The sequence below is a fragment of the Bubalus kerabau genome, chromosome 12 (assembly GCF_029407905.1).
Source record: "Bubalus kerabau isolate K-KA32 ecotype Philippines breed swamp buffalo chromosome 12, PCC_UOA_SB_1v2, whole genome shotgun sequence".
Lineage (NCBI taxonomy): Eukaryota > Metazoa > Chordata > Mammalia > Artiodactyla > Bovidae > Bubalus > Bubalus kerabau.
The window spans coordinates 33921893-33939753 of record NC_073635.1 but is presented as its reverse complement, the minus strand read 5'-3'; the positions used below and the strand labels follow the sequence as shown (position 1 = coordinate 33939753).

General features: G+C 47.1%; 1 protein-coding gene across 1 annotated transcript in view; it reads left to right on the top strand.

Moving 5' to 3' along the window:
- The window catches only part of LOC129624506 (phospholipid-transporting ATPase IB), a 410556-nt gene extending 393324 nt beyond the window's left edge, over positions 1-17232 (top strand). The window contains exons 36-37 of the mRNA XM_055542522.1: positions 10592-10683; positions 15556-17232. Of these exons, the coding sequence (XP_055398497.1) occupies positions 10592-10683; positions 15556-15653 (190 nt within the window). The 3' untranslated portion in view covers positions 15654-17232. The remainder of the gene's footprint in view (positions 1-10591; positions 10684-15555) is intronic.
- The last annotated feature ends 629 nt before the right edge of the window (positions 17233-17861 follow it).

Sequence of the window (17861 nt, the reverse complement as noted above, 5' to 3'; positions counted from 1 at the left end):
GAATGGACTGGTTGGATCTCCTTGCAGTCCAAGGGACTCTCAAGAGTCTTCTCCAACACCACAGTTCAAAAGCATCAATTCTTCAGCGCTCAGCCTTCTTCACAGTCCAACTCTCACATCCATACATGACCACCGGAAAAACCATAGCCTTGACTAGATGGACCTTTGATGGCAAAGTAATGTCTCTGCTTTTGAATATGCTATCTAGGTTGGTCATAACTTTGCTTTTGAATATGCTATCTAGGTTGGTCATAACTTTCCTTCCAAGGAGTAAGCGTCTTTTAATTTCATGGCTGCAGTCACCATCTGCAGTGACCTTGGAGCCCAGAAAAATAAAATCTGACACTGTTTCCACTGTTTCCCCATCTATTTCCCATGAAGTGGTGGGACCAGATGCCATGATCTTCATTTTCTGAATGTTGAGCTTGAAGCCAACTTTTTCACTCTCCACTTTCACTTTCATCAAGAGGCTTTTGAGTTCCTCTTCACTTTCTGCCATAAGGGTGGTGTCATCTGCATATCTGAGGTTATTGATATTTCTCCCGGCAATCTTGATTCCAGCTTGTGTTTCTTCCAGTCCAGCGTTTCTCATGATGTACTCTGCATATAAGTTAAATAAGCAGGGTGACAATATACAGCCTTAACGTACTCCTTTTCCTATTTGGAACCAGTCTGTTGTCCCGTGTCCAGTTCTAACTGTTGCTTCCTGACCTGCATACAAATTTCTCAAGAGGCAGATCAGGTGGTCTGGTATTCCCATCTTTTTCAGAATTTTCCACAGTTTATTGTGATCCAAACAGTCAAAGGCTTTGGCATAGTCAATAAAGCAGAAATAGATGTTTTTCTGGAACTCTCTTGCTTTTTCCATGATCCAGCAGATGTTGGCAATTTGATCTCTGGTTCCTCTGCCTTTTCTAAAACCAGCTTGAACATCTGGAAGTTCACGGTTCACATATTGCTGAAGCCTGGCTTGGAGAATTTTGAGCATTACTTTACGAGCATGTGAGATGAGTGCAATTGTGCAGTAGTTTGAGCAGTCTTTGGCATTGCCTTTCTTTGGGATTGGAATGAAAACGGACTTTTTCCAGTCCTGTGGCCACTGCTGAGTTTTCCAAATGTGCTGGCATATTGAGTGCAGCACTTTCACAGCATCATCTTTCAGTATTTGGAATAGCTCAACTGGAATTCCATCACCTCCACTAGCTTTGTTCGTAGTGATGCTTTTTAAGGCCCACTTGACTTCACATTCCAGGATGTCTGGCTCTAGGTCAGTGATCACACCATCGTGATTATCTGGGTCGTGAAGATCTTTTTTGTACAGTTCTTCTGTGTATTCTTGCCATCTCTTCTTAATATCGTCTGCTTCTGTTAGGTCCATACCATTTCTGTCCTTTATCGAGCTCATCTTTGAATGAAATGTTCCTTTGGTATCTCTGATTTTCTTGAATACACCAGTAACGTGCTAATGTTCTAATCTCTCCACATCCTCTCCAAGACTTGTCATTATCTGTTCTTGTTTTTCTAATAGCTGTCCTAGGAGATGCTGGGTGCTATTTCTTTGTGGTTCTGATTTTCATTTCCCTAATGACTAGTGATGTTGAGTATCTTCTCATGCACTCATCGACCATGGTGTTTCTTCTTCGGATAATGTATCCAAATCCTTTGCCCGTTTTTGGCTTGGTTTGTCTGTCTTTTTGCTGTGGGGTTGGGACATTCTGGGTACTAGGCCCTTACCAGATACTCGATTTGTAAATACTTTCATTCTGTGGTTGTGCTTTCACTTTCTTAAAAAGATTTCAATTTGAGTAGACTTGACTTACAATGTTGTATCAGTTTCATGTGAACAGCAATGTGATTCAGTTATATATATATATATATATTTATATACATACTTTATATGTGTATTATTACAGAACACTGAGTGCTTTGTGCTATACAGTGAGTCCTTGTTAGTTATCTATTTGATATATAATAGTGTGTACATGTTAATGCAAGTCTCCTAATTTATCACTTTCCCCCAAGTTTCCCCTTTGTTAGTCTTAAGTATAATTTTGAGATCTGTGAGGCTGCTTTGTAACAAAGCTCATTTGTATCATTTTTATTAGTTTCCCCTTCTAAGTGATATGATATTTGTCTTTGTCTAACTTACCTCAGTTGACGTGCTCATCTCCATGTCTGTCCATTTTGCTGCTAATGGCATTGTTTTGGACTTTATTTTTTGGAGGGCTCCAAAATCACTGCAGATGGTGATTGCAGCCATGAAATTAAAAGACGCTTACTCCTTGGAAGGAAAGTTATGACCAACCTAGATAGCATATTCAAAAGCAGAGACATTACTTTGCCAACAAAGGTCCGTCTAGTCAAGGCTATGGGTTTTCCAGTGGTCATGTATGGATGTGAGAGTTGGACTGTGAAGAAAGCTGAGCACCGAAGAATTGATGCTTTTGAACTGTGGTGTTGGAGAAGACTCTTGAGAGTCCCTTGGACTGCAAGGAGATCCAACCAGTCCATTCTAAAGATCAGTCCTGGGTTTCCTTTGGAAGGACTGATGCTAAAGCTGAAACTCCAATACTTTGGCCACCTCATGTGAAGAGTTGACTCATTGGAAAAGACTCTGATGCTGAGAGAGACTGGGGGCAGGAGAAGGGGATGACAGAGGATGAGATGGCTGGATGGCATCACCTACTTGATGGACATGAGTTTGAGTGAACTCCGGGAGTTGATGATGGACAGGGAGGCCTGGCGTGCTGCAATTCATGGGGTCACAAAGAGTCGAACACAACTGAGCGACTGAACTGAACTAAACTGCCATTATCATTACCTCCACCATAATTTGGCCTCAGGTCAAACAACAGGGAGGGAATAGAGCTCCACCCATCAACAGAAAATTGGATTAAAGATGGCCCCACCCATCAGAACAAGACCCAGTTTTCCCCCTCAGTCAGTCTCTCCCTTTAGGAAGCTTCCATAAGTCTCTTATCCTTCTCCATCACAGAGCAGACAGACTGAAAACCACAATCACAGAAAACTAACCAATCTGATCACATGGACACAGCCTTGTCTAACTCAATGAAACCATGAGCTATGCTGTGTAGGGCCACCCAAGACGGATGGGTCATGGTGGAGAGGTCTGACAAAACGTGGTCTACTGCCGAGGGAAATGATAAACCACTTCAGTATTCTTGCCTTGAGAACCCCATGGACAGTATGAAAAGGCAATAAGTTATGACACTGAAAGATGAACTCCCCAGGTCGGTAGGTGCCCAATATGCTTCTGGAGATCATTGGAGAAATAACTCCAGAAAGAATGAAGAGATGGAGACAAAGCAAAAACAACACCCAGTTGTGGATGTGACTGGTGATAGAAGCAAAGTCTGATGCTGCAAAGAGCAATATTGCATAGGAACCTGGAATGTTAGGTCCATGAATCAAGGCAAATTGGAAGTGATCAAATAGCAGATGGCAAGAGTGAACAATGACATTTTAGGAATCAGCAAACTAAAATGGACTGGAATGGGTGAATTTAACTCAGATGACCATTATATCTACTACTGTGGGCAAGAATCCCTTAGAAGAAATGGAGTAGCCATCATAGTCAACAAGAGTCTGAAATGCAGTACTTGGATGCAATCTCAAAAACGACAGAATGATCTCTGTTAGTTTCCAAGGCAAACCATTCAGTATCACAGTAATCCAAGTCTATGCCCCGACCAGTAATGCTAAAGAAGCTGAAGTTGAACGGTTCTATGAAGACCTACAAGACCTTCTAGAATTAACACTCAAAAAAGATGTCCTTTTCATTATAGGGGACTGGAATGCAAAAGTAGGAAGTCAAGAAATACCTGGAGTAACAGGCATATTTGGCCTTGGAGTACAGAATGAAGCAGGGCAAAGGCTAATAGAGTTTTGACTAGAGAATGCTCTTGTCATAGCAAACACCCTCTTCCAACAACAGAAGAGAAGACTCTACACATGGACATCACCAGTGGTCAATACTGAAATCAGATTGGCTATATTCTTTGCAGCCAAAGATGGAGAAGCTCTATATAGTCAGCAAAAACAAGATCAGGAGCTGACTGTGGCTCAGATCATGAACTCATTGCCAAATTCAGACTGAAATTGAAGAAAGTAGGGAAAACCACTAGACCATTCAGGTATGACTTAAATCAAATCCCTTACAATTATACAGTGGATGAGACAAATAGGTTCAAGGAATTAGATCTGATAGAGCACCTGAAGAACTATGGACAGAGGTTCATGACATTGTATAGAAGGTAGCGATCAAGACCATCCCAAGAGAAAGAAATGCAAAAAGGCAAAATCGTTGTCTGAGGAGGCCTTAAAAATAGCTGAGAAAAGAAGAGAAGTGAAAGGCAAAGGAGAAAAGGAAAGATACCCACTTGAATGCAGAGTTCCAAAGAATAGCAAGGAGAGATAAGAAAGCCTTCCTCAGTGATCAATGCAAAGAAATAGAGGAAAACAACAGAATGGGAAAGACTAGAGATCTCTTCAAGAAAATTAGAGATACCAAGGGAACATTTCATGCAAAAATGGGCACAATAAAGGAGAGAAATGGTATGGACCTAACAGAAGCAGAGGATATTAAGAAGAGATGGCAAGAATACACAGAAGAACTGTACAAAAAAGATCTTCATGATCCAGATAATCACGATGGTGATGATCACTCACCTAGAGCCAGACATCCTGGAATGTGAAGTCAAGTGGGTCTTAGGAAGCATCACTAAGAACAAAGCTAGTAGAGGTGATCGAATTCCAGTTGAGCATTTTCAAATCCTAAAAGATGATACTGTGAAAATGCTGCAGTCAATGTGCCAGCAAATTTGGAAAACTCAGCAGTGGCCGCAGGACTGGAAAAGTTCAGTTTTCATTCCAATCCCAAAGAAAGGCAATGCCAAAGAATGCTCAAACTACCCCACAATTGCACTCATCTCACATACTAGCAAAGTAATGCTCAAAATTCTCCAAGCCAGGGTTCAACAGTACGTGAATTGTGAACTTCCAGATGTTCAAGCTGGATTTAGAAAAGGCAGAGGAACTAGAGATCAAATTGCCAGCATCCGTTGTATCATCAAAAAAGCGAGAGAGTTCCAGAAAAAGATCTAATTCTACTTTATTGACTATGCCAAAGCCTTTGATTGTGTGAATCACAACAAACTGTGGAAAATTCTGAAAGAGATGGGAATACCAGACCACCTGACCTGCCTCCTGAGAAATCTGTATGCAGGTCAAGAAGCAACAGTTAGAACTGGACATGGAACAACAGACTGGGTCCAAATCAGGAAAGGAGCACATCAAGGCTGTATATTGTCACCCTGCCTATTTAACTTATATGCAGACTTCATCATGAGAAATGCCAGGCTGGATAAAGCATAAGCTGGAATCAAGATTGCCAAGAGAAATATCAATAACCTCAGATACACAGATGACACCACCTTTATTGCAGAAATCAAAGAAAAACTAAAGAGCCTCTTGATGAAAGTGAAAGAGGAGAGTGAAAAACTTGGCTTAAAGCTCAACATTCAGAAAACTAAGATCATGACATCCGGTCCCATCACTTCATGGCAAATAGATGGGGAAACAATGGAAACAGTGACAGAGTTAATTTTGGGGGGGCTCCAAAATCACTGCAGATGGTGACTGCAGCCATGAAATTAAAAGACACTTGATCCTTGGAAGAAAAGTTATGACCAACCTAGACAGCATATTAAAAACGAGAGTCATTACTTTGCCAACAAAGGTCCTTCTAGTCAAAGCTATCGTTTTTCCAGTAGTCATGTATGGGTGTGAGAGTTGGACTATAAAGAAAGCTGAGTGCCTAAGAACTGATGCTTTTAAACTGTGGTGTTGGAGAAGACTCTTAAGAGTCCCTTGGACTGCAAGGAGATCCAACCAGCCATCGTAAAGGAAATCAATCCTGAATATTCATTGGAAGGACTGATGCTGAAGCTCCAATACTTTGGCCACCTGATGTGAAGAACTGACTCATTGGAAAAGACCTTGATTCTGGGAAAGATTGAAGGCAGGAGGAGAAGGGGACAAGAAAGGATGAGATGATTGGATGGCATCACTGACTCAATGGACTTGAGTTTGAGTAAACTCCCGGAGTTGGTGATGGACAGTGAGGTCTGGTGTGCACAGTCCATGGGGTCACAAAGAGTCGGACACAACTGAGCAACTGAATTACTGATTCCAGTATATATGTATGTACCACCTCTTCTTTATCCGTCCTCTGTCTATGGACACTTAGGTTGCTTCCATGTCCTGCTTATTATAAATATTGCTACAGTGAACACTAGAGTGCATATATCATTTTGAATTATGTTTTTCTTTGGATATATGCCTAGCAGTGGAATTTGAGGATCACATGGTCATTCTATATTTAGTTTTGTGAGGAACCCCCATAGTGGTCTCTTTAATGCTTGTACCCATGTATATTGTACCAATTTATATTCCCACTGACAGGGCAGAAGGGTTCCCTTTTCTCTACACAGTCTCCAACATTTATTGTTTGTACATTTTTTGATGATAGCCATTCTGACCATTGCAAAGTGAAATCTCCTTGTGGTTTTGATTTGCATTTCCCTGATAACGATGTTGACCATCTTTTCATATCTTTCAGCCATCTGTCTGAAGAAATGTCTAGTTTTTAGACATATAGAAGACCTATTCTTTTATTGGATTGTTCACATTCTTAATAATGTCTTTTGATTCAGAAAAGCTTTTAATTTTGATGAAATCCAGTTTATCTATTTTTGTTGTTGTTGCCTATGCTTTGGATATCATAGGTAAGAAACTGCCATATCTAAGGTCATAAATATTTATATAGTTCTATATAGATATATTGGAGAAGGCAATGGCACCCCACTCCAGTACTTTTGCCTGGAAAATCCCATGGATGGAGAAGCCTGATAGGCTGTAGTCCATGGGGTCACTAAGAGTTGGACACAACTGAGCTACTTCACTTTCACTTTTCACTTTCATGCATTGGAGACGGAAATGGCAACCCACTCCAGTGTTCTTGCCTGGAGAATCCCAGGGACGGGGGAGCCTGGTGGGCTGCCGTCTATGGGGTTGCACAGAGTCGGACATGACTGGAGCGACTTAGCAGCAGCATATAGATGTATAAAAATCTTTTTATTTTTATCCATATAAAGATTTATATAGTTTTAGCTCTTACAGTGACAGGGAGGCCTGGTGTGCTGCAGTCCATGGGGTCGCAAAGAGTCAGACATGACCAGGTGACTGAACAACAACCACAGCTCTTACATTTAGGTCTTTGACCCATTTTGAGATACTTTTTGCATGTGATTGCAGGTAAGAGCTCAACCTCAGTTACTCCAGACCCATTTGCTGAAGAGACTTTTTTCTCCTCATGAATGGTCTTGGTACCTTGGCCAAAAGTCAGCCAACCATAGATGTACAAGTTTACTACTAGGCTCTTAACTACACTACACTGATTTATATGTCTATAAATTTCAGGACTTCCTGGTAGTTCAGTTGGTAAAAAATCTGCCTGCAATGCAGGAGACCACAGTTCAATTCCTGGGTCAGGAAGATCCACTGGAGAAGGGATAGGCTACCCACTCCAGTATTCTTAGACTTCCCTTGTGGTTCAGCTGGTAAAGAATCCACCTGCAATGTGGAATGGAATCCACCTGGGTTCATTCCCTGGGTTTGGAAGATTCCCTGGAGAAGGGAATGGCTACCCACTCCAGTGTTCTAGCCTGGAGAATTCCATGGACTGTATAATCCATGGGGTCGCAAAGAGTCGGACACGACTGAGGGACTCACTTTCACTTATGGTTTTATAGTAAATCTTGAAATGAGGAAGTATGAGTCCAATAATTCTGTTGTTCTGCTTTCAAGATCATTTTGACTACTTGGGGTCCCTTGTAATTCCATATGAATCTTAGGATAAGTTTTTCCATTTCTATTAAAACAAAAATGTTGTTGGAATCTTACCTAACTGCTTTGGTTAGAACGTCCAGTAAATTTGTTGAATAGAAGTGGTAAAACCACACAGCTTTGTCTTGTTCCTGATCATAAGAGAGATGTGTTTCACCACAGAGTATGATGTCAATTGTGGGTTTTTCATAAATGCTCTGTTGAGGAATTTCCCTTCTTGTCTTAGTTTGCTGAGTATTTTTATTATGAAAGGGCATTGGACTTTGTCAAATGATTTTTCTGTGTTAATTTAGGTGATCCTTGATACTGTTCTTTCATTCTGTCAGTGTGGTGTATTATATTGACTGATTTTTGTATGTTGTACCCCCTTTGCATTCGGGGATAAATCCCATTTGGTGAGGTTGGTGGTAGTTTAGTCACTGAATTGTGTCCAACTCTTGAGACCCTGCCAGGCTCCTCTGTCCATGGAATTTCCCAGGCAAGAATACTGGAGTGGGTTGCCATGTCCTTCTCCAGGGGATCTTCTTGACCCAGGGATTGAACCTGGGTCTCCTGCATTGCAGGCAGATTATTTACTGACTGAGCCACAAGGAAAGCCCTTGGTAAGGTTATATAATCCTTTAATTATACTGCTGAATTTGGTTTGTAATATTTTGTCAAGAGTTCTCTTTTTTAGACCTAAATTATTCTTTCCTGAGTAATCTGTACTCCTTTTTTTTATTCTTATTAAGCAGAATTAACCAAAGTAAATATTTGATTGTGTTTTCTTCATCTTTCTTCCTAAGTCTTCGTGAGTAGGTGACTTTCAAACCATATATAGATAGCAGAATGCTGGAAGTGGTATATATTATTCTTATACCCCTTTCTGTCTTGAGCTTTTCCAACACTTGTAGGACTTGGTACAAGAGTGTAAGTGGAGACTGTGTCTGAGTGTGTGTGTGAAAGTAAGTCAAGCTGACGAATAACCAAGCACCTTGATCAGCACACCTGCATGAGACGGCAGTGCCTGGTGATGCCCGGAGAGTCTGAGAGCTGTGGATGGTGCATCTGCTCAGCCCTGTGGCTCAGGGTGGTGATTCAGAGGGCCCAGGGCAGTTCATTTCCCTGGAAGGAAAGACGAGAGGGCAGGGAGAAGCAGTGTGAGCGGGGAGAGAAGCGCGTGTTCTCATCGGCTGTCTTCCCGAGGTGGGCAGGCTGAGGCTCGTCCTTCCAACCAAGATGATCAGACACTGCAGTCTTGGTGCACAGTGAACTTCAGCTCGTAGGTCTATGGAGAGGAGCTGGGCCCTGCTCTCCCCGCACAGGCCCTTGGGGGAGCATGAAGTGGGCCCTGGGCTCAGGCCTGGACCACAGGCAACCTCGGCTTCTCCTACAACTTCCATCGTGGAAAGTGGGGCAGAGCAAATTGAGGGTCGGGGAGGGGGCTGTGTGCGTTGCCATAGAAAGTACCACTCAGCAGATGGCTTAAACAACAGCAGTGTTTTCTTATGGTTCTGGAGGTCGGAAGTCCCAGAGCAAGGTGTCTACAGGGCTGGTTCCTCCAGAGGTGGCCTCCTCTGCTTGTAGGTGAAGGCAGTCTCCTCTCCGTGGCCTCACTGGGTCATCCCTCTGCGTGTGTGTGTCTTAATCGCCACTCCTCATAAGGACCCCGTCAGATTGGATTAGGGTCGCCCCAACGACTCCATGTGAACTTAACACTAGTTGCTCAGTCAAGTCCAACTCTTTGCAACCCCGTGGACTGTTGGCCGCCAGGCCCTTCTGTCCATGGGATTCCCCAGGCAAGAATACTAGAGTGGGTAGCTAGTCTCTTCTCCTGGAGATCTTCCCAACCCAGGGAGGGAACCCAGATCTCCTGTATTACAGATGGTTTCTCTACCGTCTAAGCCACCAGGGAACCCATTTGAACTTAATCAGCTCTTTAAAAGCCCCCTGTCCTAATCCAGCCCCATCCTGGCATCCTGAAGGGTTGGGGCTCCCACAGATGCAGTCCGGAGGGGCCCAGTCCAGCTGTCACAGACGGTGTGGGCAGCTCTGTACACCGTGGCCTCTTGGGGAAAGCCCGGTGACATCTCCCCAACAGGAGGAAGTCAGGGCACTGTACCACCCCAAGTACCCCTCCCTTGGTCTGTAGGCATAAAGCCCAGCCGTCCTCGGTGGGGGACCTCTGTCTCCCAATAGCAGTGGCGGCCTTGGAGAGGATCATGTCTGGAGAGGCAGGAAGAACTCCTATTCCTTGTATTTTCAAAGAAAATACACCTTGATGTTCACCGTGGTTCTAAAGAAGCATCAGGTTCTGCAGAAAGAAACCATTTCCTGCTGGGTCCCCAGGGTACCTGGGGAGGCTCCAGGCCTGGTGGGGATGGAGGGTTTTCATTCACCAGAACCACAGCTCTGGGCCCCTCAGGTGTGAGGCGGGTGGGGCTCCAAGGCATCCTGCACAGGGTTAGCTGGACACAGGGTGGCTTTCAGAGGACCCAGTTCAAGGGGTCTAACAGCAGCAGGTAGCATCTGTATGAACAGACGGGCAGCTGGTGAGATGGGGTGTTCTTCTGGATGGGGCAGCTTCTTCCTGGTCTGTTTCATCTTACGACCTGAAGTTGCCCTCCAAGCACCTCCAGGAGGTATCCTTGGGGCTGGAGACTAACCATGTGCACTGTGCCCCCAGGATGAACGAGCGAGACCGGCTGCTAAAGAGGCTGAGCAGGAAGACGCCGCCCACCCTCTTCCGGGGCAGTTCCCTCCAGCAGTCCATGCCACGTGAGTAGCCCCCTGGGACAGGGGGGATGGGAGGAGACCATGGCCAGGCTGGAGCCCCACATGGGGAAGTGGAATTGGTGTACCTGGCCCTAGGCAGGGACAGCCAGACAGCAGGTAATTCCCCAGGACCCAGTCAAGCGTCTGAATGACATGGTCCATAAACTTAAAACTCAGATGTGGTTAAGATCCTTGCGTCAGCCTCCCAGTCAGATTCTTTCTAGGATGGAAGTGATGTTGCCTTTGCCTGGTTCCCCCCAAGGATGACCCCATGCTCTTGGCAAACTAAGCAATGACAATCACTAGGCCCTGCCTCCCCTGGCTGCGCAAGTGGAGGCTTGGCCTGGTTTCTGCCAAGTGCGGTCCACGGGGATGTGCCAGAGGCCAGGGGAGTGGGAGACATGAGAGTCAGGGGGAATGGAGCTCAGGGAGGTGTTGGGCTTACCTGCCTCAGGACACCTGGCTGAGCCTCAGGTCAGCGTAATAACTGATCCAGCACCGCCCGGGGCTCCAGAGCCCAGCCAGGGCTTCTGATCCTCGAGAGGGTGAGTCTGGAGGAGGCAGGGTGGTGGGCTCCCAGGTTCAGGGTTGCACCTTGGAGCCGGGCTGCCTGCAGTCCTATCCCATCTCTGCCCCTCTGTGATCTCAGGTGAGTTAACGCCTCTGTTTCTACACCTATAAACCAGAGAAGACATGAGAACATAACTGGGTTACTGGGATGATTCTCTGAGGTTGTACATACAGAGTGCCTGGAACAGAGCCTAACAGTAAGGAGTCTGATAAATGCTTGGTATTACTTTTCTGCCAATAATTGAGTAAGTTTGAGCCACTTACATATTCCTTTGAATGTCTGTTTTCTCACCTGAGGAGAAAAAATGGAATGATGTCCCTCTTACACAGTCTGTGAGGCCACATGAGGGTCGGTGCACAGCCCACGAGGAACTGGAGCGCTGGCTCCATAAACACGGGGCTTGTGCTGTGGAGCCTCCGACCAGAGAAAGAACAGACAGGAGAGCAAAGACCATACGAGGACCCATGCAAGAAGGGTCTGGCAACAACCGGAAAGGCTCTTAAAACAACTAAGAATTGTTTTCCGAACTCTCCATATTTTGAAGGACACACACACACAAAAAATTCTAATGAGCAAGTACAAAACATAGTAAGCAAGCTGCTAAAATCACACCATGTCTTAAAGACAGTCAGCAACTAGTAGTAAGACCCAGATGGACAGCAGGGTGTTCTTGTCACCCACCCCCAGAGAAGGCATTGGGAGCAGCCTCTGGCCTCAGTGTTCCCAGGAAACCAGGAGCCCAGGTCACGGAGCACTTGCTCCCAGGGACCGCACGTACACGGTGTCCACAGCCTGAGCTCAGTGTCCCCTGGCTGGGCTGATCTCCTTACCGTCCCCCTGGTCTTCCCACATTCTACTGCTCTGAGGACTCTTCCACACAGGAAACAGCTACTTTCCCTAAGATGTTATCAGAGCTCAGCGTCGAAGGAATGCTACTTAAGGGACGTTTTATTCCAAAATAATGAAAAAAATGACCCAATTTTATGGACTTCCCCAAATGTTCTACCAGAAGAAGACAAAACAGCTAAGCAGTGCGTCTGCCCTCCCACCTACCCGAACACCGTCCTCGGGTCCCGGCCGCGGCTGAGCGTCAGGGAAGTGGATGCGCCAGCCGTCAAGTGTGTTCTCCAGGCCCCCAGCATTCCTTCCTGGCTCTCAGGACTTCCTGGGGATGAATGATGGTGGGAAATGCTAAGAGCCAGGGCTCCCCCATTCCCCGTTTGAATGCAGATGGCAGTTACCTGTCCATCTGGCAGGAGCTGTAAGTGATGGGGAATCTTTGTCAGGCTGGGCAGGCGGAGGCTGGTTGGGCGATTACTGTCCCAGTGGTTCTGGTCTAACCCCTCCAAGGCCTGGCTTCCAGGAGGAAAATGTTTATCTGAATCACAGAGCACCCTTGTCCCCAGGACCACCATCCTTTCTTTCTTGCAAGTCCACTTAGCCTCAGCTGAGGCTGAGAACCTCCTGGTGGATGCCCCCCCGGGGAGCCGATGGAGAGGCCTCCAGGAGAATAGCTTTGCTGTCGGACCAGAAGCTTCCCTGGAAACCCTCCCACCCCCAAGGGGCCGAGCTACCCCACCTGACAGCCCTGTGCCTGTGAGTCGATCAGGAGCCCAGGAGGGCACTGCAGCTGATTTCCCCAGGCACAGGCGGGTCTGAACAGAAAACAAGAAATAAAAGACAAAGCTGTGGCCCTTCCCTGGGAACAGGGAGTAGACCACTCCAGACTCTAAGGTCCTCTTCCCTACAGGACATTCCCAGGCAATGTTTACTTGTATGTCTCAACGAGTCACTTCACTCCAGCCCATCCACCCCCAAAGAAGACACATTAAAATACAGTTAGCAATTGTTTCGTCTGGGCTGATTGTCAAGTCAGGCTCCTTGGTCCCTGGCCTGGAGTGGAGGCCTCCGCTGGGGATGCCAAGGGTAGAAGCAGTTCTGCCTGCAGGAGAGGGCTCTGTGGTCTGGGCACTGCCAGCCGAGGGCCCGTCCTGGCACCCACACGGAAGACTCTAGGTGAAGGCCTCATCCAGTACAGGCCATTTATTTTACAGAAAGTTAAACCCAGGAGACCGAAACCTTAAAGGGCACCAGTTCTGTGGCCAAGCAAGGACTGGCCAGCCCTTCTCACTTGGGGCCTCGGCCCTGGGCTCCAGATCCCCTGTAAAGGTGGGGCGGGGGAACAGCCAGCTTAGGATGGAGAGCCCCGCAGCTGCCTGCTTCCCCAGGTGTGGGAGGAGCACTTACATACTAAATGATGTGGTTCAGGCAGAGAAAGACAAATATCATAGGATGTCACTTACATGCAGAATCTAAAAAAGGCTACAAAGAACTTGTTTACAAAACAGAAACAGAATCACAGAAAACGAACTCATGGCATGGGGGTGGGGGGGAGGGATAGGACAGGAGCCTGGGACTGACATGTACACACGACTGTGTATACAACAGACAAACAAGAGACCTTACTGTATAGCACAGGGGACTCTGCTCAATACTCCCTAATAACCTAAATGGGAAAATAGCTTAAAGAATAGATACACATGTATATTAAAAAGCAGAGACATTACTTTGCCAACAAAGGTCCATCTAGTCAAGGCTATGGTTTTTCCAGTAGTCATGTATGGATGTGAGAGTTGGACTATAAAGAAAGCTGAGAACTGAAGAATTGATGCTTTTTAACTGGGAGAAGACTCTTTAGAGCCCCTTGGACTGCAAGGAGATCCAACCAGTCCATCCTAAAGGAGATCAGTCCTGAGTGTTCATTGGAAGGACTGATGTTGAAGCTGAAACTCCAATACTTTGGCCACCTGATGCAAAGAGCTGACTCATTGGAAAAGACCCTGATGCTGGGAAAGATTGAAGGCAGGAGACGAAGGGGTTGACAGAGGATGAGATGGTTGGATGGCATCACCAACTCAATGGACATGAGTTTGAGTAAACTCCAGGAGTTGGTGATGGACAGGGAGGCCTGGCGTGCTGCAGTCCATGGGATCGCAGAGAGTCGGACACGACTGAGCAATTGAACTGAACTGAACACATGTATAACTAAGTCACTGTGCTGTCCACCCAAAACACAATGCTGTGAATCAACTATACTTCAATATAAAATAAAAATTCAAACAAAAGAAATCCAGGATGATACACAGGCACAACTCCTGATTTCTTGTTCTCCTTTAAAGGATGTGATGAGATAACAGCACCAGTAACAAGTCATAAACATGTGTGGATGGGAGGCAGGCTGTGGCCTGGGTTGTCTTTTGCTCAGAAGGTCTTATCTGGCTGTGGGGTGTTTCCGGACCTCTGACCCAGGAGGGTCGGTGAACAGAGAGGGAGTCTTGCAAATGTCCCTCCAGTGGGAAGGGCTGGTTAGGAGGGACTGTCCTGCCTCGGGCTGGGAATGCAAACTCCGTCCCAGGAACACAGGACAGAGCTGCACGGGAGTGTGGGCCCTGCCTGGGCTTGGCTCCCAGCTATGCCACCTTGGGAAAAATGACATCACCTGTGCCTCAGTTTCCCCACCTGCGACATGGGAAGAACTCTCATCTGTCTCCTAGGGCTGTTGGGAGAAGGAAACAAGCCATGTGTGCTTAGCATAATACATACAACAGCGCCCTAGACACAGAGCATTTAATAATTGTCTGCTGTCGTCATCATTGGAACTGGGAACTCCCTGGGGATCCAGTGGTTAGGAACTCCAGGCTGTCAATGCCAAGGGCCCAGGTTCAATCTCTGGGTGAGGAACTAAAATCTCACAAGCTTTGTGGCCAAAAAAAAAAAAAAAATCAGTATTGATACTGGTTGTAAAATCTAGTCTTTATGTAGCCACTGGGCCAATCATTAAACTCCTCAACTTTATCTAGTAATCTTTTTCTTTATTTACACGAACACACATTCACTATAATTTATTGCCGGTCCGGATCCGTGTGACATCAGCCAGGCAGGCCCCAGCACCATGTGCGCTCTGCCAGCCTTTCCTGTTAGTGTGTTTACGGCTGCATGAATTGCCAACTGGCCTGCGGCTCGGGGTGCATTGGGATGTATCCCGCACAGGACGACTTGCCTTTCCCCTTGATGGGTGGTGGGAAAGTGCAGCCATGGCCCAGTGACCCACAGATGATGCCTCACAGGCCGCGCTAAACGAGAGGCCACCCCTCTGAGCCCTGACCACTCGTGTCAGCACCCATCCCTTCACAGGGGTCACAGGTCCCTGGACCTCCATCCAAGGCTATAGAGCCGCAGTCTCTCCCCCCATATGCAGCTGCTCTGGACGCCCCTCCTCACCGGCCCCTGTGCTCCTCTTGCAGATGGGTACGCCTTCTCCCAGGAGGAGCACGGAGCCGTGACTCAGGAGGAAATCGTCCGCGCTTATGACACCACAAAGCAGAAATCCAGGAAGAAGTAGGACGCTGCCTCCCGCCGGAGCGCGGGAAGAGACTCATGGCAGCAGCCAAAACACCGCAACACGTCCTGTGGCCTTAGCCCGTTCCTTCGCTCTGTGCCCTGGCGACCCTGGACCCGGACCGCCGGGGTGCCCCACGCCCTCCCTGCTCGTCCGCCATGCTCCACCCGACTCTTGTTTGAGCGTTCAGCTGTGCACTGTGAGGTGTGAAATTAAAACCATTATGTTTCCCCAGTATTTACACATCCGTCCAGGTGGCTCTGGGAGAACAGGGACAGGCTTTCATGCTGCGTGAGGAGCCCAGCTGGTGGGTCGGATACCCGCAGGTTTGTTCTGCAGGCTGCACGGAACCTTCCCTCGAGGTGGACAACCCACTGGCTTTGATGTTCCCTGTGTTGGTATGAAGTTGGCATCATCATCTTGATTGCAATGAAGTCATAAACATAGGTATCTGGGTGGTAAACCTGAGAAGAACTTTTGGAACCTCAGTCAATGGTCTCGGCAGGGCGGACTCGCCGGGGTCCGCACAGTCTCCTGACCCCTCCTGCCCTCCTCCTAACCCTAACCCTAACCCTCCCGGCCAGGTGCCCCAACAACAGTCCCGCTGCATGGTTGGCCCTGCGCTTGGTGCATGGCAGCTGCGGGCACCCGCTCCGATCCTCACCCTCTCTCCTTCTCCCCCAGATTCAGAAACGGATGCAAGAAACCCCCCTTCTTCTCTATCTAAAGAAACAGCAATTTGCATATATTCCAAGTGTTTATCTTCCTCTTTCTGGTGGCAAGGAGGCCTGTGGGTCAGGGTGATGTGGACTTGCTGGAGCCCTGCCTGCCCTTGCTCAGGCTCGCAAACCTCATTTTCTGGCCTCCAGACCCCTGGACCTTGGCACCTGCTTAAATTAGAACCCACACTCGTTCTCTTGGGAGTTCAGAGCACACTTTGGATTTCGAGTAAATTTACAGCATGTTTCCCCAGCAAAGGAACACACCAGTCACTCCAGACTCTGGGAGGATAAATAGCCCAGTGAGGGTCCCTGAGGGTGCCGAGGAAGACAGCCACTGCAGGGGAGCAGCGGCAGAGACACTGAAGGAGAATGCTTTTCCTGCAAATCTCAGTAGAATTCTGAAATCAAGCCCGAAGCCCAGACAGTGGTCATGATCAGCCTACAGTATTCACAGGCCTGCAGTTTTAATTGAACAGAGCTCCAGACGTTTCAAGCAAGCAGCTTTTCTTACCTGGACAGATATTCCTTCCTATCCAGCCCATGTCAGATGCAAGCAGCTGTCTGAACAGGAGGGTCCCTGATTCCAACACGGGTTATGGCTGGGCGGCGGTGGGTGGGGGGGCGGCGGGTGGCCATGTCTTTGTCCAAGTTCTGAACAGGACAAATCCCAGGTGCCTTCAGGCGGGAAGGCACCACCTGGAACCAGCCTGGAGGCATGTCCCCTGCTTGCAGCTTTGTTGCCAAACCAGCTATTTGGATGGTGTAACATCAATACTTCTGGGCAGCTGTTGCTGGTTAAAAACAACACAGTTCCCCTGGGGAGGGCCGTGCTAAATTATGAAATAAAACAATGGGGCATTTTGCTTCCTCGCCTTCTTTTCAGAGCATCCGCGTCTGATTGGGCATTGAGATCATTTAGGGTATGATCTGCCTGGCTTACAGAAAATGAGAGGTGATGAGAGCCCAGAGAGGGCTCCGGGGAAAGCAGAACAGCACAGCAAACAGGCAAGGTTAGGAAAATTGCCCCTCTTCCCTCCTCAAGGTCTGAAACATTTTAAACACTAGGGCAACCAGCGAGAGGAGGGATTGAGGACCCTTGAGCAGGAATCACAAGATGCCCCACCTTCACATACAGAAAGAGGAAATCCTAAATACAGAGGAGAAATGAACCTTTGGATTGAGCTGTGCTAGGCACCCAGGATGATTTGGTTTCATCTGGGAACTAAGCCTGGTTGGAAAAGGGAATTCAAACTCAATTCTTTCATCAAACACTTGGCTGGCTCTTGAACTTGAAGCCTTCCAAATCAGATTTGTGAATTACAGCGTGCACTTGTTTAGGGCTTTATGATTTTCATTTTTCCCGTTGAAATATAGTTCTGAGTTTTCTGAGATTGAAGTATATTTTCCAGCTCTCTTGAGAAGTAGACTAAACAGCCTTTGCAGTCATGAAAGATGCACAGAGAAGGAAGCACTAGAGAGATGCCTTTCT